General features: G+C 41.5%; 2 protein-coding genes across 3 annotated transcripts in view; both read right to left on the bottom strand.

The window, feature by feature from the left end:
• LOC129017919 (EF-hand calcium-binding domain-containing protein 3) overlaps window positions 1-7276 on the bottom strand; it is a 535384-nt gene extending 528108 nt beyond the window's left edge. Inside the window, exons 1-3 of the mRNA XM_054458898.1 lie at window positions 7084-7276; window positions 4681-4842; window positions 2687-2801 (exon numbers count right to left, since the gene is read on the bottom strand). Coding sequence (XP_054314873.1) covers window positions 2687-2716 — 30 coding nt within the window. The 5' untranslated portion in view covers window positions 2717-2801; window positions 4681-4842; window positions 7084-7276. The remainder of the gene's footprint in view (window positions 1-2686; window positions 2802-4680; window positions 4843-7083) is intronic.
• Window positions 7277-7852: 576 nt separating this feature from the next.
• The window catches only part of ITGB3 (integrin subunit beta 3), a 69249-nt gene continuing 56241 nt past the window's right edge, over window positions 7853-20860 (bottom strand). Inside the window, exon 15 of one of the 2 annotated variants that reach the window (XM_054458904.2) lies at window positions 7853-8480. In XM_054458904.2, coding sequence (XP_054314879.1) covers window positions 8457-8480 — 24 coding nt within the window. In that variant the 3' untranslated portion in view covers window positions 7853-8456. Of the gene's footprint in view, window positions 8481-17155; window positions 20768-20860 lie in introns of those variants that run through there. The other variant, XM_054458903.2, reaches the window with a different exon arrangement.

Here is a 20860-nt window from a genome sequence, read left to right as displayed (position 1 = left end):
AAAGAAGATATACAAATGGTCAACAAATATATGAAAAATGCTCAACATCACCTATCACCAGGGAAATGCAAATTAAAACCACAATAAGATATCACCTTACCCCAGCCAGAATGACCATTATTAAAAAGTCAAAAAACAATAAATGTTGGTGCAGATGGGATGATGTAAATTAGTATAATTTCCACAGAAAACAGTATGGAGATTTCTCAAAGAAATAAAGGTAGATCTATCACTCAATCCTGCAATCCCACTACTGGGTATCTACCCAAAGGGAAAAAAAAGTTATTATATCAAAAAAAAAAACCTACACATATATGTTTATCTCAACACAATTCACAATACCAAAGGTATGGAACCAACCTAAGTGCCCATCAACTGATGAGAGGTTAAAGAAAATGTGGTATATATACTACGGAATACTACTCATCCATAAAAAAGAACAAAATAATGTCTTTTGCAGCAACTTGGATGAAACTGGAGGCCATTATCCTAAGTGAAGTAACTCAGGAACAAAAAAACCAAATACCGCATATTCTCATTTACAAATGGGAGCTAAGCTATGGATCCAAAAAGGCATATAGAGTGCTAGAGATTCAGAAGTGGAGACGGGGCAGGGAAGTGAAGGATGAAAAACTACCTGTTGGGTACAATGTACACTATTCAGGTAACAGGTACACTGAAAGCCCAGACTTCACCACTGTATAATTCAGCCATGTAACCAAAAACCACTTGTACCCCTGAAGCTATTGAAATAAAAAATATTAAATAAATAAATATCTTTCTCTACAAAAAATAAAATAACAAAAAACAAAGCCTATATTTTAAAAAAAAAGAAGCTATATTGCTTCTAAGTAGACACCTCTCCCCACGCCCCCCCAAAAAGAAACAGAGTTTAGTGACAATAAACATGTTTAGAAAAAGAAGAATGCAGTTGGAAATATTCTATCCTGAAATTTGGCTGTTTGCTTAAGACAACTGGCGGCATCCAGTCGATCAAAGGTGCATTAGTCCTGAGTCTTTGAACCCAAAGGTGACCCTGAAGATTACACAGACAATTTATAAAGATTACCAAGGAAGTTTAGAGAGAATCTCTATTTCCACAGGATGGAAATTAACAGAACGATTTCAGTGACTTTTAGAATCTGCATCATTTGTCTTATAACAAAGGCATACCTTTAAATTGTTTCAAAAAGGCAATTCGATTTGCTGCCTTGATGAGATGTGTATTACAAATGATGAAAGGATTCCTAAAGAGATTGAAAAAAATGACTCAAAATAGAAAGCTGAGGGGGAAAGGGGGTAGGAAATCTAAAAAGACAGAAAAATCTGTTACCAAAGGCCAAGTGAATGAAAACAAAGAGTAGAAGCTTTTGACACAGAAGAAGAAAAGAATCTCAGAAACACTGTAGGAAAAGGTGAGCCATCTGGGAAGTATAAATTATACAGTCTAAGGAAAACAAACTGGTATGATACTTTAATATTAATTTTTAAGAATTCATCTTCAAAATCAGTTTATAAGGGCAAAATCAACAAAGTAGTAGGTATAAAAAGGTAAACTTTAAATATATATGATATAAAGTACATATCTCAGCACTTTTCAAGAGTCTCTGAGATTATCTTTCAGACTATAGTATAGGTACATGTTTTACACAGTAGCGTCAGATCTGTTAAAAGGATAAATTTAAAAGATTAGGACTCTCAATTGACAATGCTGAATTTCACTTGAGCCTTAAACTCCCAGAAAACAGCGAGGGTTAAAGGAATCCCCCCACCCTTTTGTGTTCTGGAAAATGGCTTACTACAAACCACCCCTCCCCATATGACTTAGGTAAGACTCTGGAATGCCCCCCTTGTTTACTTATGACAATGCCAGACACACCCCCTCAAAATTCCCTTTCTTTTTGTCATAAATTATTAGCTGAATTGTTTTATCCCCAGTGATAATCAGAATAAAATAGACTCACTTCATGATGAAATACTCTCCAGTCTATTTATCTAATCGTTCTACTATTTCATCCCATTTCCCCACACCTGGTTCTTTCCAGCGTCTCTCTATAAAAGAAAACTTCTGCCCAACCCTTGAGACACCTGCAGATCTTACGGTCACAGCATTCTTTCCATTGCAATAGTCCTCCTCCTCTTCCAATTTCAGTAGTCCCTTTTTTCCCTTGCAATAATTATTTTGAATAAAGTCTCTGCTTACTAAGTCCAGATTTGTTTTTATTTGAAAAAATTTGTCTTATTTGACACAATACTAGCAAAAAAAGGCGGAGGCATCTAAAAAGACAGAAGGCCATAAAACTCTGAAGTACAGATAAGAGGGCTAAAGAAATTTGATGTCCTCTACATTATTTTTTGGTTATACTCTCACATCATTAATTACATTATCTACAACCTCTCATGTAAGTTTAACCCTTTTGATCTCCACAAAAATTATCCAGGTCTGTATCCCACCAAAATACTCTCATCATACACCACAGAAGATCTCTCAGTATTATATGGGTTGTTGGGATAGGAGTTCAATACATGTTCACTAAAATGACTCAAAAGTCATCTCAGTTACTCAGCCAGGTTCCTTATAACTATTACTCTATGAATTTGCTTACTGATTATGAATATGAGGTAATGTAAACTAATTTTAAAAAGAAGAAAGAAGAAATCTTTAGAAACTGTTTTAAATAAATACCTGGCAGAATAAATGTACTTTAGTTTCCATCTTTCTGTTTAGAGGTAAATTCTGTCCTTAAGGACTCCAGGCTTTGATGAACAAGTATGAATGAGCAATAATACAAAAGGATTTCCTGCCAAAAAAAGAGAAAGAAAAAATCATATGCTTGTTTAGGACACTTAAGCAATTATATTTACCTACCTGAAGTTATCTCTTCAATGTAACACTGACTTGGGGTATGATACACAACATTTCACCAACACAGATATGTGGGCAAACACTTGAAAAAGCAATTAGTAGACTATAAATCACAGATCATCCAATTCCTTAACTTTACCTTTTGTGGTATGAGAAATCCAGTTTCAAATGGCATACAAAGCTGAGAAATCCAATTACATCTGTTTATTTAAATAAACCCTGAGAAGCAGAACTGCTAAGACTGTAGTAATCACTCATGTTACTGAACGCTTACTGTGTGCTAAATATTATGATAAAGACTTGAAGGAATCAAGTTTCCCAAGATCACACAGCCAGCAAATAGTAGAGACAGAATTTGAATTCAGACAATTTAACTCCAAGCCTGTGGTCTTCAGTCCCATAGAACATTGCCTCTCAAAACAATGCTACTGCAAATAAAAGATGGTGTAGGCTGGGCGCAGTGGTTCACGTCTGTAATCCCAGCACTATGGGAGGCCAAGGTGGGCAGATCACGAGGTCAAGAGATTGAGACCATCCTGGCCAATATGGTGAAACCCCGTCTCTAATAAAAATACAAATCAATTAGTTGGACGTGGTGGCATGTGCCTATAATCCCAGATACTCAGGAGGCTGAGGCAGAATCGCTTGAATCTGGGAGGTGGAGATTGCAGTCAGCCAAGATTGCACCACTGCACTCCAGCCTGGGATATAAAGCGAGACTGTCTCAAAAAAAAAAAAAAAAAAAAAATGTCAGGTATGATGACTCACACCTGTAATCCCAGCACTTTAAGAGGCCAAGGCACGTGGATCACGAGGTCGGGAGTTCAAGACGAGCCTGGCAAAGATGATGAAACCCCGTCTCTACTAAAAATACAAAAATTAGCCGAGTGTGGTGGCACGCGTCTATAATCCCAGCTACTCAGGAGGCTGAGGCAAAGAACTGCTTGAACCCAGGAGGCAGAGGTTGCAGTGGGCCAAGATCGCGCCACTGCACTCCAACCTGGGTGCAAGACTGTATCAAAAAAAAAAAAAGAAAAGAAAAGAAAAGAAAGAAAGAAAAGATGGTGTAGCCTCACTTCAAACCAAAGACTTTCACATTATGCAAATGTGATAACCAACACTTAGAAATTCCTCAAATTTTCACATTTTCAACTCACATCTGAGTTACATTTGATGAGCTATTTATCACAGTGCTAGTAGCTATATTACATTACATTGCTAGTTATAATCATCAGTCTTTTTCTTGTAAAGTTTAACTGCAAGTATTAATATTCTAATGAAGACAGAGTACTTAAAATCATTTTTATTTATTTCTGAAATATGTTAATAGTCATTATTTTTCAAAGTGATATGTCCAACATTCCTGGAAATCAAAATATGTTAAAATAAAATAGAACCACATTGAAAATACCCATCTCAGAAAATATTAGAAATCTATGCAGGTCTCCCCAGTAACCCATCCTATGTAATCTCTTCTAGATCTTCTCCAACCAGTTCAATATTTACCTCTAAACTACTGTGCATAGCACTTACTGCCTTCACTATTCTTGTCTTCACTATTTAACTGACATTAATCATTTGCCTTGTATTTGTATTTTTCATATGTATAGCTCCTATACCAACTATAGCCTAAATTTATAAAGAACTGGGACTGGTAACTTATCATTCTTAAAATTATTTCTCACAGTATCAAATACAATGGTATATATATAATGAAGGAAAGAGTAGAGGAAAGGAGGAATGGTATGCAGGGAGGGGAAAAGAGAGGGAGAGAGAGATGAATGAACAAATTCCCTTCCTACTAAGCTACTCACCAAGAGTTCTTAAATCATCAAAGTGCTTAATTAAGCAGAGTTGACACGTTTTGAACAAAGCTTGAAAGGAACAATCGTTCTGTAATTTATTGACCAGATTATCAAAAAGTTGGCAGGTCTTAATTTGCTGGATGAGTCAGGTACCGCATAAGCCTCTCCAAACTTAAAAGAAAAAATTAACTTAGAAAGTCTATTCCCTGTAACTCTGACAATATAATTGTTTCTCAACTATTTCAATCCTATCTTCTATCGGTGAACTTGCAGGAACAAATCAAGAGAAATGGAGGGAGTCGTATCCCTTTTCTCCAGTCATCTATCCATTCACCTTTCTATCCATGAATTCAACGTATATGTCTGCATGCTTAGTATGCACTAGGTTCTCTCCCAGGCTCTAGGGATATACCAATGATATATATAAAATCTGCCCTCATAAAGCTTACATTCTAGTCAGGGAGTGAAATGATAAAATAGAAAAATAAAACATATCATATGTTACCTGCAATAAGTACAAAAAAAAAGTAAAGCAGGGAGGGGAATATGAAATGTAGTATTAGGGGAAGAGATGCAGGGAACAGAATGGGTGGCCAAGGAAGACCTTACTGAGAGGGGACTTTTGAGTACAGACCTGCAGGAACTGAAGTAGGGAGCTGATTAATATCTTAGGGAAGAGCATTTCAGCCAGAAAGAAAAGTAAGTACAAAAGCCCCGAGGCAAGAAGAATGTTCAAGGAATAGTGGGAAGGCCCCAGGAGGCTGAAGCAGGAGAGATCAGAGAGGCTAAGTGAAAGTGGCAGATCATGGAGGATCCCTAGATGACAGTAAGAACTGTGGCTTGTACTCTGAAGGAGTGACAAGCATTGGAAGAGTTCTGAGGAGAAGGATTACATAATCTGAAGTTCTTTCTGAAAGGATCACTCTGGTTACTGTGAGGAGGGAAATCAGGTAGGTCTGGGTTCCTGAATGCCAAGTGAAGAAAGTACTTCAAGAGTGAGCAATCAGGCTGTGCATGGTGGCTTATGCAGGTAATCCCAACACTTTGATGTGGGGGTGGGGTGGGGTTCTAAGCACGAGGGCCGCTTAAGGCCAGGAGTTCGAGACCAGCCTGGGCAACAGTGAAACTCCCACCTCTACAGAATTTTTTTTTTAATTAGCTGGACATGGCAACCTTAGTCCCAGCTACTCCCAAGACTGAGCCAGGAGGATCTTTTGAGCCCAGGAGTTTGAAGCTGCAGTGGGCTATGATTGCACCACTGCACTCCAGCCTGGGCGACAGAGTGAGACCTTGTCTCAAAAAAAAAATTTAAAAAAAAAAGTCGGGGGGTAGGGGGCTAAGATCAGTACTGAATAGTTCGCTAGGTTTCACAACACGGAGGACACTGACAACCTTGAAAGGAGCCATCTGGGTGGGGTGGTAAGGAGACAATGTCCTCAGAGTGAGTACAAGAGAGAACGGGGTAAAGAAATTGAACCCAGCCAGTTGGGTAGGCTCTTTCAAGGAGTTATGTTGTTAAGAGAAATAAGGTAGTCGCTGAGAGGAAAATGGGGCTGTGAGGGTTTAAGATGAGAAAAACAAAGGCGTCTTCACTGAAGCATGACTCTGTAAGACATCCTTTCACAAAATACCTTCCTCTTTCCTCTCATGCCACATTTCCCTCACAAGCCGCCCGACTCGCTCGCTTTTCTCTCGCCAGAGAGACGAAAACGTCATTAATACCAACTGCATACACAACTCCATTGCAGCTACTGCCATTCATGAACGTTCAAACTTTCGTCACCCTGTTTTCATATTTGCGTAACAAACGTGGCGTGAACGAACCTCCACCTCTTCCAAGAACCCACGCTGAGGAGGCTTCCCATAGACCCTGCTCTTATGAAGCCAATGACTTCTACAGGAAGAAAGAGGACCTGTGAGCTAGCAAGTGAACGACCCGCAGGATGGAAATGAGTGCCCTAATAGAGGTCTCCGCCTCCCGCTGAAGGAGCAGGGAAGTGACCCCACCCCCGCGACAGCCAGCCTTCTACAACAACCACCATTTCTGAGGAACCACCTGATCAGTCCCAGTCACCCTTCACTCTGCCCCTTTGTCCCACTCGGTCCCCTCATTGTTCCTTTCTGGAACCTTCCTTCACCCAGCCCCACCACTGTTCTTCCTCCCTCGCACCCTACTGCATTCTCCACCCTCCACCTCGAAGGCTCCCCTCCCAATTCCTCAGCGTGTCTCAACTCCCTTCCCCACCTCTGTCCCCCAAGGGTCCCACTACCGGCCCGAGCCGCCCTCCCTTCCTCTTGGCTCGAGGCCCCTGCGCTCTCTGCGGTCAGCCCCTGCGGCCCCTCGGGCGGCGCTGCTCTAGCTCTGCAGCCTTCCCAGGCTCCCGCGCAGCGCGGCCCCGCCCCCGCGGTCACCTGACCGAGCCCAACGCTCCGCCCACCGAGCGCCCCGAGCGGAGCGGGCCCAGGGCCCTCTCCGCCGTCGAGCTGGTGCTGCCACGGCCACCGCCACCGCCCAGGGGCTCAGGAGCCGTGGGGAGCGGCTGAACTCAACACCGCCTCCGCGCTGACTGGAAGGCGCTGCGGCCGCGCCGGCCTGCCCCACCTCATAAGGGGCTGTGACCTCACGAGGCAAGCCGCCGGGCGCTGCTTTCGAGCGGCGGGGGCTCCTGTCCGTGCGCTTTCCTCCCGCAACCCCGGCCTGGATTCCGCCCTCCGTCCTTGCCACCCGCTCGCCACTCTTCCCTAATCGCTGTTCATCCTCCGGTGCGCTGTCCCGCCATGGTCTGACCCCACTTCAATCTTATCTTCGGTCCATCCTTTGAACACCCCGACCCCCGACCCCTTTCTTCCAAAACATTCCATCCTTCTTGGCTTCTGCTACTCAATAATGGACGGCAGCTCGAAGGCCATATGTCCCACGGCTTTGCTGAAATTTGTCTCGGGTTGCCTTTCAGGAGACTGTGGTTTCCTTTTGAAAGAGATACTTTGATTGGTTTGGTTTTCTTCTGTGTGTTTGTTTTTCCTATGTATTTATTGTATGCAGTTGGGCAAAATACTTACGCTCTCTGAGTCTCGATTTTCTCATTCTTCCAGGGTTGTGGGAATTCAAAAATATATACGTAGTGCTCAATAAATGTTACAATATTTAATCCCTTCCGTGATACTACTGTGTTCATTTACATCTTAAACCTTGCTTTGTAGACATTCTTTAATATTTTATTTTGATTTTTATTATTAAATATATATACAAATCATAATTGTAAATATTTAATGGGGTACAATGTGATATTTTAATATATGTATACAATGTGGAACGACTAAGTCAAGCTTAACATATCTATCACCTCATTTAACGTTTTTTATGGTGAGACATTTGAAATTTACTCTTGGCAGTTTTGAGATATACGATATATTATTATTAGCTATAGTCACCACACTATGCAATAGATCTCAGAAACTTGTTGCTTTTGTCTGACTGAACCTTGTACCCTTTGAACAGCATCTCCCCATCCTGCATCTCCTACCCGCCCCGTCCCTTCCCAGCCTCTAGCCACTATTCTACTATCTACTTCTATGAGTTTGACTTTTTAAGATTCCACATATAAGTGAGATCATGTGGTATGTGTCTTTCTGTGCCTGGCTTTTTTCACTTAGTATGTCCTCCAAGTTCATTCATGTTGTCACAAATGACAGAAATTCTTTTTTAAGGCTGAACAGTATCCATTGTATATGTTTACTACATTTTCTTTATCCATTCATCCATCGATGGACACAGGTTGATTCCATTATCTCAGCGATTGTGCATAATGCTGAAATGAACATGGAAGTGCAAATAAGTCTTTGATATACTGATTTCAGTTACTCAGTATATGCCCAGAAATAGCATCGCTGGATCATATGGTAGTTCTATTTTTAATTTTTTGGGAAACCTCCATATAGTTTTCCATAATGGCTGTAATAACACCAACAGTGTAAAAGTTTTCTCCACATCCTCACCAACACATTTTTTCATCATTTTGATAATAGTCATTCTTTTTTTTTTTTTTTTGAGATGGAATCACTCTGTTGCCCAGGCTGGAGTGCAGTGGTGCAATCTCAAATCACTGCAACCTCCATTCCTGGGTTCAAGCGATCTTCCTGCCTCAGCCTCCCAAGTAGCTGGGATTACAAGCATGTGCCTCCACACTTTGCTAATTTCTGTATTTTTAGTAGAGATGGCGTTTCACCATGTTGGCCAGGCTGGTCTCAAACTGCTGACCCTCAAGTCAATGCCCACCTCAGCCTCCCAAAGTACTGAGATTACAGGTGGGAGTCACCACACCCAGCTTAATAGCCATGCTAACAGGTATGAGGTGATATTGTAATTTTATTTTGCATTTCCCTAATAATAGTGATTTTTTTTTCACAAACCTGTTGGCCATTTGTATGTCTTTTACGAATGGCTGTGTCAGGCAGGGCATGGTGGCTCACACCCATAATCTCAGCACTTTGGGAGGCCAAGATGGGAGGACCACTTGAGCCCAAGAGTCTGAGACCAGCCTGGGCAACATAGTGAGGCCTCATCTCTACAAAAAAAATTTAAAAAAGAAGTGTTCAGATTATTTGCCTATTTTTAAAATCAGGTTATTTGCTTTCTTGCTACTGAGTTTCTTGTATATCTTGGATTTTAACCCCTTGTCAGATGTATAATTAGTAAATATTTTCTCCCATTCAGTGGGTTGTCTCTTCACTCTGTTAACTGTTTCCTTTGATGTCTAGAAGTTTTTAGTTTCATGTAATCCCATGTGTTTATTTTTTGTTTTCTCGCCTGTGTTTTTGAGGTCATGTCCAAAACAGTGCCCAGACCAATGTAGTGGAGCTTTCCCCCTGTTTTCTTCTATTTTTTCTTCTAGTAGCTTTCCCCCTATGTTTTCTTCTAGTAGTTCCAGTCTTACATGTAAGTCTTTAATCCATTTTGACTTTTGTGTACAGTGTGAGATAAGTGTCCAATTTCATTTTTCCACACATGGATATGCGGTTTCCCAACAGTTTTTATCAAAGAGATTCCTTTCCCCATTGAGTGTTCTTGGCTCCTTATCAAAATTCAATTGTCTGTAAATTCTGGACTCTCTGGTATGTACTATTGGACAATGTATCTGTTTTTATGGAATACCATGCTGTTTTGATTACTGTAACTTTGTCGTTTATTTTAAAGTCAGGTACTGTGATGCCTTCAGCTTTGTTTTTTTTTATTTTTGAGGTGGAGTCTGGCTCTGTCTCTCAGGCTGGAGTGGAGTGGCACAATCTCGGCTCACTGCAACCTCCGCCTCTTGGGTTCAAGTGATTTTCCTGCCTCAGCCTCCCGAGTAGCTGGGACTAGGGGCGTGCACCACCACGCCTGGCTAATTTTTTTGTATTATTAGTAGAGACGGGGTTTTTTTACCATGTTGGCCAGGCTGGTCTTGAATTCCTGACCTCATGATCTGCCCGCCTCGGCCTCCCAAAGTACTGGGATTACAGGCATGAGCCACCGCACCTGGCCCAGCTTTGTTCTTTTTGCTCAAGATTGCTTTGGTTATTTGGGATCTTTTACGGTTCCATATGAATTTTAGGATTTTTTTATTTCCATGAAAAATAACTCTGGAATTTTGATAGGAATTGCATTGAATCTATAGATCACTTTGAGTAGCATGGGCATTTTAATTATATTAATTATTGCAATCCAAGAACACGGGATGTCTTTTCGTTTATTTGTGTTTTTTCCAATTCTTTCCTCAGTGTTTTTTAGTTTTTAGTATAAAGATCTTTCATTTTCTTGGTTAAATTTACATGTTTTTGTTTCAGTTTTGGTTTTAGCTAATGTAAGTAGAATTATTTTCTTAATTTCTTTTTTGGATTTGTTGTTGGCATCTAGAAATGCTGCTGATTTTTGTGTGTTGACTGTGTACAGCAATTTTACTGACTTTATTAGTTCTAACAGTTTTTTTGGTGGAATCTTTTGAGTTTTCTATATATAAGATCATATTATCAACAAAGAGAAAATTCCAATGCTTCCTTTCCTATTAAGATGCCTTTTATTTCTCTTGCTTAATTATTCTGACTAGAACTTCCAGTGCTATGTTGAAAAAAAAAAAAAAAAGCAGTAAGAGTGGGCATCCTTTTCTTGTTCCTGATCTTAAAGGGAATGCCTTCAACTTTTCACTGTTGAGAATGTTAGCTGTAGGCTTGTCATATATGACCTTTATTGTGTTGAGGTACGTTCCTTCTATACCTAATTTGTTGAGAATTTTCATCATGAAAGGATGTTCAATTTCGTCAAATGCTTTTTATGTATCTATTGAAATTATCATATGATTTTTGTTTATGTGGTGTATCACATTTATAGATTCCCATATGTTGAACCATACTTGCATCCCAGGGATAAATCCCACTAGATCATGGTGAATTATTCTTTGAATGTATTGTTGAAGTCAGTATGCTAGTATTTTGTTGAGGATTTTTGTATCTATACTCATTAGGGATATGACCTGTAATTCTTTAGTGCTTTTTAAATGTATATAGTTTATCTCCCCAAAGATTCTGAAATATCTGAGTGCTGAGACCATGTCTTTTATTTTTGTAAATACCCCTCAATCCACCCTCCATCCCCCGCTTTCCCACTCCCCACGCCTGTTGTGTTTAAGGATGGTACCTCAGAGTACTGTTCAATCAGGCAAAAGACTCTAAAGATTTTAAGAGTGGCTGGGTGCAGTGGCTCACGCCTGTAATCCCAACACTTTGAGAGGCCGAGGCGGGTGGATCACCTGAGGTCAGGAGTTGGAGACCAGCCTGGCCAACATGGTGAAATCTCATCTCTACAAAAATACAAAAAAATTAGCCGAGCGTGGTAGCAGGTGCCTGTAATATTCCAGCTACTCGGGAGGCTGAGGCTGGAGAATTGCTTGAACCCGGGAGGCGGAGATTGCGGTGACCCAAGATCTCGCCACTGCACTCCAGCCTGGGTGACAGAGTAAGACTCTGTCTCAGAAAAAAGATTTTAAGAGTATGGCTCACAGGTCCTCTCATTCAAACAATAGGACTTCTAAGAAACTTAAGGTCTTTGTCCTTCAGCAGAAGCCCAAGGTAGAAAAAGACATATCTCAAAGGTATTTGCTGCCATGGCTTTTGTCTCCTGGACTAAAACCCAGTAAGATTCACAGTAGATTCAAAAATTGTTTTAAGAGAATTGTATTGTCAGAAATACTGTCAGCTTGAGCTGAAAAAGGGTACAAAAAGGAAAGGGGCCTTTGGACCCTTTCTACAAACACATTTCTACAAACAGGAAGCAGGCTAAGAAAACTATTTAGGTCCAAACACATCTCCCTTTCACACAAAAAAGGATGACTTAGAGGATAAAACCAAGAGCCCAGAGGGTGGAACCGAAAGCCATAGGGAGTTATTCCCAGGCTTTGAATGTAGAACTGCAAACCTGTACTCAAATGGATTTCAGAATTACTATGAACCAGTGACTTCCGTGCACCTTGTTTTCCACGTGTTGGAACAGGAGTGTCTATAGCAGTTATCTCCCTGCCCCTGCTGTTTTAAATTGGTTGCTGTGGGGAAAGGAGCATATGACCTTTTTCTTTTTGTTCGCAGAACTTCAGATTGAAAGGCATGTACTTGAGTAGCTGCATTTAAGGAATTACACCCAAGAAGTCTCATCTTCCCTGGACTTAAGTAGAGGATAAAATTCTGAACTTTGAACTGATGCTATAATGGGATAAGACTCTGGGGCCTTAGAAGGGGTAAGTTTATTTTGCATGTGGGAGAACTATAAATAATTTGTGACCAGAGGGTGGCCTGAGGTAGTCTTAAAATATGTCCACAAACACTTTGATATTTGTATTCATTTCCTATGCTGTGGTAACAAATTACCACAAACTTAGTGGCTTAAATAGCACAAATTTATTATCCCAAATTTCTGGAGGCCAGAAGTACAAAATGAGCCCTACAGTGTTAAAATCAAAGGCTGCATTTCTTATTGAGGCTGTGGAGGAGAATCCATTCTTTGCCTTTTCCAACTTCTATGGGCTGTATACATTCCTTGACTTATGGCCATATCAGTCTGACCCACTTCCATTCACTCTCACTCTGGCCCTCCTAACTCCCTCTCCTTTTTTTTTTTTTTTTTTTGAGACAGAGTATTACTCTGTCATTCAGGCTGGAGTTCTGTGGCACAATCTCGGCTCACTGTAACCTTTGCCTCCTGGGTTCAAGCGATTCTCATGCCTTGGCCTCACAAGTAGTTGGGATTACAGGTGGGTGCCACCACGCCCAACTAATTTTTTTGTATTTTTAGTAGAGACAGGGTTTCGCCATGTTGGCCAGGCTGGTCTCAAACTCATGGCCTTAAGTGATCCAACTACCTCAGCCTCCCAAAGTCCTGGGATTACAGGCATGAGCCACTAAGCCCAGCCCTGACCCCCTCTTGTAAGGACACTTGCGATTACATTGAGCCTCCCCAGATAACCCAGGATGATTGCCTCATCTAAAGATCATTAATTATGTCAACAAAGTTGTCTGTTCCACGTAAGGTAACATATTCACAGGTTCTGGAGATGGGGATGTGGCTGTCTTTGGGGGGCAATGATTCTGTACACAATGCTCCTCCCTTCAAGAGGTGGCATCTATTTCCCTCCTCTTGAATGTTGGCTGGATTTAGTGAGCTACTTCTAATGAATAGTGTATGGCAGAAATTATGGTGTGACACTTACAAAACTAAGTCATAAAAAAACTTGTGGCTTCCTCCCTGTTCTCTCTTGGATTACTCCCTCTGGGAAAAACTAGCTGACATGTCATGCAGACACTCAAGCAGTCCTATAGAGATGTCCAAGTGGTGAGGAACTAAGGCCTATTGCCAATAGCCAGCATGGAATTGATGCCTCCTGCCAACAGCCATGTGAGTAAGCCATCTTAGAAAAGGATTCTCCAGCCCTTTTTAGCCTTCAACCGACTACAGCCCTGGCCAACAGTTTGACTCCAACCTCATGAGAGTCTCTGAGCCAGAACCACCCAGCTAAGCCATTCCTAAATTCCTGACCACAGAAACAGCAAGATAATGTTTGTTGTTTTAAGCTACTAAACTGTGGAGTAATTTCTTATGCAGCAACAGATAACTAATACAATCCCCACTCGGTGCGGTGGCATGCACCTGTAGTCCCAGCTACTTGGGGAGGTTGAGGTGGGAGGATTGCTTCAACCCAGCAGTTCGAGTCCAACTTGGGCAACATAGCAAGACCTTACCTCCTTAAAAAAAATTCAAAAATAAATAAAATAATACAATCCCTAAGGTCACATATTGAGCTATGAGGACTACTTAACTTCTAGGTATTAACTCTGCATTCCCACCTGCAAGATGAAGGAAATGGAGAAAAGTATGTTCCTTCCCTTAAACAGCATTTACTGGAAGTTGCATACACCTCTTTCATTTACATCTCATTGTCTATGAGATGGACATGGCACATGTAGCTACAAGATTTTTGCATGCTCTTTGTATCTAGCAACTTTACTAAATTTGCTTATTAGTAATAAAAGAATAATATTTATTCTGGGCAACCATGTGCCCAACTAAACAGCAGAAGTTCTAATATTATGTGAGAAGGAGAACACATACTGGGCACAATCAGCAATCTCTGTCACAATGGTGAGTGTAAGGGTCAGGAAAGGCAAAGTCCAGCACACACCCATCAACATTTTTTTCCAATTTCTTAACGAAGTATTTCCATTGGCCACCAAAGTGATATTTACACATCATCACTGTGATCTCTCCAAAGAATCAAGCCAATTCTGTATGAGTCACTGGAAAATCCAATTACTATACTAAAATGAAATCAATTGTAAAACTTTTTCCTTACAAGTTCTTATTGGGGACACTGCTAAAGAATAATTTAAAATGGACATTTTGTTTAAAGCCTCCTACATTTTCTAAATGGTGCTTTCTGTGAGCGATCTTTGATGTGTCAGAAAATACATAGCCGATGAAAGCGTTTCCTTTATGCAAGGAGTTGGAGGGGCTTCATTATAACATTAGCAGCCTCAAGGAAGGCAGTCATGTTCCTGACCTCTTCATTTTCTTTTCACATACAAACCATTCTTAGGTAGCCACATTAAGTAGATTTTTAAATTTTTATGTAATGATATACTTAACCCTAATCACAAGCTTCTAAGACTGCCTCCTTGCATGTTTTAATCAAACTAAAACAAATTAGGAATATATACTTCCATAAATATATTGTATTATAAAACCAATTAGAAATGATTTTTAAATGGCTTATTTGCAGAGCATACGTTATGGTTCCATTATATCATTGTGAAAATTGAGTAATTCCCAGGCAATCTGCTTGTAATTGGTCCCAGTGGTCATTAGATGGCTCTGTTACTGTAGAATTTGGACTACCGAAGCCAAGAGTTAAAGGATTACAAGTGTGGCTTGACATATAGCTTTTCATCTCATTTTACTTAAGATCCTCTATTTTCATCCAGACATTTAGTCAGCAGTTACCAAGACGTAAATAAAACATAGTGAATCTCCCAAGATTTCACCATAAAAGTTCTCAGTCTATGTTCACGTAATCTCTTAATGATGTCATGTATTGTATTATGCTCAAAAAATGTACATTATGATAGGAATTTAAGACTCAGGCCAGGCACTGTAGCTCACACTTGTAATTCCAGTACTTTGGGAGGTAAAGGTGGAAGGATTGCTTGAGCCCAGGAGTTTGAGACCAGCCTGGGCAATATAGTGAGACCTCATCTCTACAAAAAAATATGTTTTTAATTAGCCAAGTATGGTGGCATGTGCCTGTAGTCCCAACGCTTTGGAAGGCCAAGGCAGGAGAATCCCTTGAGCTTGGGAGGTCAAGGCTGCAGTGGCCATGATGATGCCACTGCACTCTGGCAACAAAATGAGACCCTGTCTGCAAAAAAAAAAAAAAAAAAAGGACTTAAAGACAAATATTATGTTATCAGTGTTCTGTAAGGTACTTCAGTCCCACACTGTTGGTGCTCAATAAATTTTAAACAGCCAAAAGTAAAGTAAAAAATTCTAAGTATTATTCTAGCATCCCATAGGATGATGTTAATAATTAAGATTTTGATCCCATCTCCTGTGAATAAATTCTGTAAGAATATTTCCTTACTTGTGTCTTGGTACACATAAAAAGTATCCTGTTAGTTTTTCCCCAGGATTCTATTCTTTCAGTTTTTCATGGGAATTTGTGGTCATGAGTGAAACCAAAACACCCAAGATCATTTAACCTGGAAAACAGGTCAAAGTAGATTTTCATTTTGTGTGGGTGGATATTTCAGCTTCTGAGTATGTCAGGCAAGGTTTGCTATTAACTGTATATAGTAACTGAGCTGCCTTACTATAAAGTTCTTTCTAGGCGAGAAAGCTAAATATGTGACTCCTTAAATCAGTTGTTCTTAACCTTGAGCATGAATTAGAATCAGCAGGGAGCCTTCTTAAAACAGATCATGGGTCCCCACTCCCAGATTTTCTGATTCAGCAGCTGTGGGGTGGGGCCTGTCAATTTTCATTTCTAACGAGTTTCCAGCTGATATTGATGTTGCTGGTCTTGGGACCATACTTTGACACCCACTGCCTTAAATAAAATTTAGGCATTTAAATGGTCCTGTAAATAATTTGCCATTAAGCTGTTATTTTATCCATTTATGCTTCCTACAAACAAAATCTAGGCTACACTTGCAGTCTGATCTTTTGAGGTTGCACAAGTTCCTAAATAATACCCAATTAAAAAAAAAACTCAAACTCTTAGAACAGTAATAACCTACTCATTTAAAAAATATTAAATCTGCAGAGGGCCAGGCCTGGTGGCTCACACCTATAATTCCAGCACTTTGGGAAGCTGAGGCCAGTGGATCAGTTGAGGTCAGGTGTTCGTGACCAGCCTGGCCAACATAGTGAAACCCTGTCTCTACTAAAAATACAAAAATTAGCCGGATGTGGTGATGCACACCTGTAATCCCAGCTACTTGGGAGGCTGAGGCAGGAGAATCGCTTGAGCCCCGGAGGCAGATGTTGCAGTGAGCAGGGATCACACCACTGCACTCCAGCCTGGGCAACAGAGCGAGACTCCATCTCAAAAATAAATACATAAAAATACAAAAATTTGCCAGGCATGGTGGTGGGCGCCTGTAATCCCAGCCACTCGGGAGGCTGAGGCAGGAGAATCTCTTGAGCCCAGGAGGCAGAAGATGCAGTGAGCCGAGATCACGCTCACTGCATTCCAGCCTGGGCAACAGAGCAAGACTCCATCTCAAAAAAAAAAAAAAAAAATCTAAAGAGAAGCTCTGGATTCTGAAGCTAGCTTCAGTACCCATAGTAGTCATCATTCTGTTACATTTGGAAACATGCTTGTTCTAAAATAATCATTTCTGAGTCAATTACACCTATTCTTTTCATCCAAAGGAAACAGAAATAACAACACAGGAAGCACTGGGCAGCTTTAGGCCAATTCTTTTTGGAAAGTACATTTAATTTACTGTTGCACGAACCCAAACAAAGAAGGTGGTTAGGAAGCCAGGAAGGCACTTAAGAAACTTCAACCACAGCCGGGCGCGGTGCCTCACGCCTGTAATCCCAGCACTTTGGGAGGCCGAGGCGGACAGATCACGAGATCAGGAGATCGAGACCATCCTGGTTAACACCGTGAAACCCCGTCTCTACTAAAAATACAGAAAGAAATTAGCCGGGCATGGTGGCAGGCGCTTGTAGTCCCAGCTACACGGGAGGCTGAGGCAGGAGAATGGCATGAACCCGGGAGGCGGAGCTTGCAGTGAGCCGAGATCGCGCCACTGCACTCCAGCCTGGGCGATAGAGCAAGACTCTGTCTCAAAAAAAAAAAAGAAAAGAAAAGAAATTTCAACCAGGAAAACTTAACAACAAAAAGAGGCCTTTGGACCCCCACGTTAAAATCACGGATGACTGGCCGGGCATGGTGGCTCACGCCTGTAATCCCAGCACTTTGGGAGGCGGCGGAGGGCGGATCACCTGAGGTCAGGAGTTTGAGACCAGCCTGGCCAACATGGTGAAACCCCGTCTCTACTAAAAATACAAAAATTAGCCCGGTGTGGTGTCAGGTGCCTGTAATCCCAGCTACTGGGGAGGCTGAGGCAGGAGAATGGCTTGAACCCGAAAGGCAGAGGTTGCAGTGAGCTGAGATCTTGCCATTGCATTCCAGCCTGGGCGACAAGAGTGAGGCTTCATCTCAAATTAAAAATAATAACAATAATAATAATGATAATAATGGATGACCTGGGAATATCAGAGAAGTAAAGAACTGACTCCTAATATGGCAACTTGTCAGGAATATTCAGTTTCCCATTATTGTCCACAGACCTTGAGACTGGACATAAATTTTCTCCAAAAGAGCTAGACACAATCCCTTTGTGCCGTGTTATCTGATGCCAGAACACTGTTTAGCTGTTCACCCCACAGGCCAAAACTGCTATTTGCTACCTCATGAATGCAGCTACAGGTTATCCCCACATATTGACAAATAGTATTGGTCTTCAAGACCTGTGAACTTCATTCCAGTAGCTCAGACAAGATTCCTGATTTGATTCACCCGTTAAATACATTTTCTTCCCCCTTTGATACAGTTTCTTCATATAAAACATCTTATCTAAAGAAAATATCCCATTAACACTCTCATGGACTCTGTCTTAGTAACTGAAGATTATAATTACAGGCATGAGCCACCACACCTGTCTTAGTAGCTGAAGGTTATAATTATAGGCGTGAGCCGCCACACCTGTTCCCTGCCACTATTTCTAAGGACTTCTTGGATCCATGACTATCCCTCCCCGTCCCCTATTTATCCCTCTACCATATTCCCATTCCCTACAGTAAGGAGTAATCCATGGGTGAGACAGGGCTCAGTCATTGCCCCATATCTAATTCCAAGGCTTATTCTCAATGTTAACACAATAATACAGAATAGATATTTCAGCTACTTATGGATTCCTCTTCCCTAATATGTGGATGCAAATGTGTGCAAAGTGAAGAAAGAAATAATAACTAAATGAAGCTTAAGTGCTACATCGGGAGAGATGTAACTACTAACAAATGTTGGAAAAGGGGTTTGGAGAGAGGATAGAATGAGACTTTCATTGAGAAAGGTGATATGGAATGACATCTGCTCTTGCCAAAGCCAGGTCTCTCAGATCTCCCAACTAAAAACACAAACAGTATCAATATCCCACAGAATCTTAACCGCACATTTGATGCCACAGTAAGTCCCAGAATCTTAGAATGTTGATACTGAAAGAGACCTTCAAGACTGGCTGCTAAAAACCCATCATTTCTCAAACTAGAAAACAGCCTTAAGAAGAAGAAAGTGACTTGCCTTAATTAGAGTCAAAGATTATTTAGCTGTAACACTGAGGCCAGAACTCCAGTTTTCTGTTCATGGAACAACTGTTGATAAGTCTTTCTTTTTTTCTTGGGCATTTGGTGGTGGCTTTTAATGTTGGATATATGTTAATACCAATGGAGCCACTGCTTTTCTGGGACAAAAGAATAGTCCCTCTTCCTCAGGAAAGGTCCAATGTGTCCATACATCTATCCCCATAGCTTTCTATCATGAGAGCCCCTCACAGATCCAGCCACTGGCCAGTGACTTGCTGTGAATGATGCCAAGTGGGAGTGTCTGTACCCTGCCCAAGTCTGAGTGGTTTCCTATGCTCTCCTTCTTTGCCATCATATAAATTTACAAATATAACGCAAGCATGTTTATATACATGTTCTTTTAAGTTAAGAAAACCTCATCATGAGAAAAATAAAATAAAATTGCACTGTGGTCTCTCAGACTAAAGACTCAGTTAAAATGAGGTTGTCCAACCCATAGAAGAACAGGCCACACATGCTGATACAACTGACCCATCATTCCATCCTGGCACTTATTCCCAGCCAACTCATGGGAATAATTCCTTCACAAGGCAGCCAAGAGGTAGAAGGTGAATACAATCAGCCCCATGGATGGATACAGCACACCAAGGCACAGGGCCAGGTATGTGGAGGTGCTATGGATGAGGGACAGGAGGCCGGAAGTGTAGGGTCAGACCTCTGGCTCTACAATAGCACTCTCTCCCTTTGAGGAAAAGCATTTGGTCATGAGAGACATCCCCAGCTCATAGCAAATGTCTACAGCAGTGAGGGTGTGGAATTAGGAGGTGAAGAGATGGTGCTGGCCTAAGGGTGACACACTTCTTCTAAACAAACCTCCAGAGTAGAGCTGCCAATAAGGCAAATCTGAAGGGTTGTGATTATGAACTGGGAGATGCTGGTACATCCCCCAGGCCATGAATGACCCGAGTGGCCCAGACATCCTCACTCCCAACAGGTCAAAGAATTAGCTTGCAAGGACTTCCCTTGCGAGAGAACCATAGCTGAGTTGAGGGGATGGCAAAAGGCACAGGCAGCTCTGATAGTTCAGCTCTCCCTGACTCCTCCTTCGGCCTGAGGGAGGGGAAAGGAGGCAGAGGTACAGATGATCCGGGCTGCCAAGCCCAGCAGTTCCTACCATAGCTGCTGAGAGTCAGGCCTGAGAACCATAAACTTATGAACTCAGGGTAGAGCCAAGGCTTGGCATCCCTTCCTCTGGAATGAGGGCCTCAGCCCTGCCCTTCTCTTCAGGGACAATGGCCTGATGAGGAAAGCTGGCTTCTCACTGAGGTAATGAAGAACACCTGCTCAGCTCCATAGTCACCCTAAAGCTAAGCAGGAAGAATCCCTGCAGGAGGCATTCTGGGACAAAGGCTAAGGAGCTCAGCTTATCAGGACACATCACAATTTTAAATTACACACTCCCACACACATACACACACAGACCCACACACACACACACAGACCCACACTTCCACATACTGACATTCTCCCAACCCATCCCACAAATCCCTCCCCACAAATACTGTCCTCTGTAAACATGATGGCAGAGATTCCTGCAATCGTGGCACAGGCTGATAATGATCTGAGGATGACTGCTTATCATTAAGTGCCCCGGTACGTGATATTGGTGAAGGTAGATGTGGCCTCTTTATACAGTGGGTTGTTGGCCTGTGGAGGAAACAGAAAAGCATCTTACAGTGACTTCCTCAGTCCTTCCCTACCCTTAATGTTTCAAATTCATCTCAGAAGTTTTCCCAAGGC

The sequence above is a fragment of the Pongo pygmaeus genome, chromosome 19 (genome assembly GCF_028885625.2).
Source record: "Pongo pygmaeus isolate AG05252 chromosome 19, NHGRI_mPonPyg2-v2.0_pri, whole genome shotgun sequence".
NCBI classification, from domain to species: domain Eukaryota; kingdom Metazoa; phylum Chordata; class Mammalia; order Primates; family Hominidae; genus Pongo; species Pongo pygmaeus.
The sequence above is the reverse complement of the archived record's forward strand: the minus strand, read 5'-3'. Positions and strand labels throughout refer to the sequence as shown.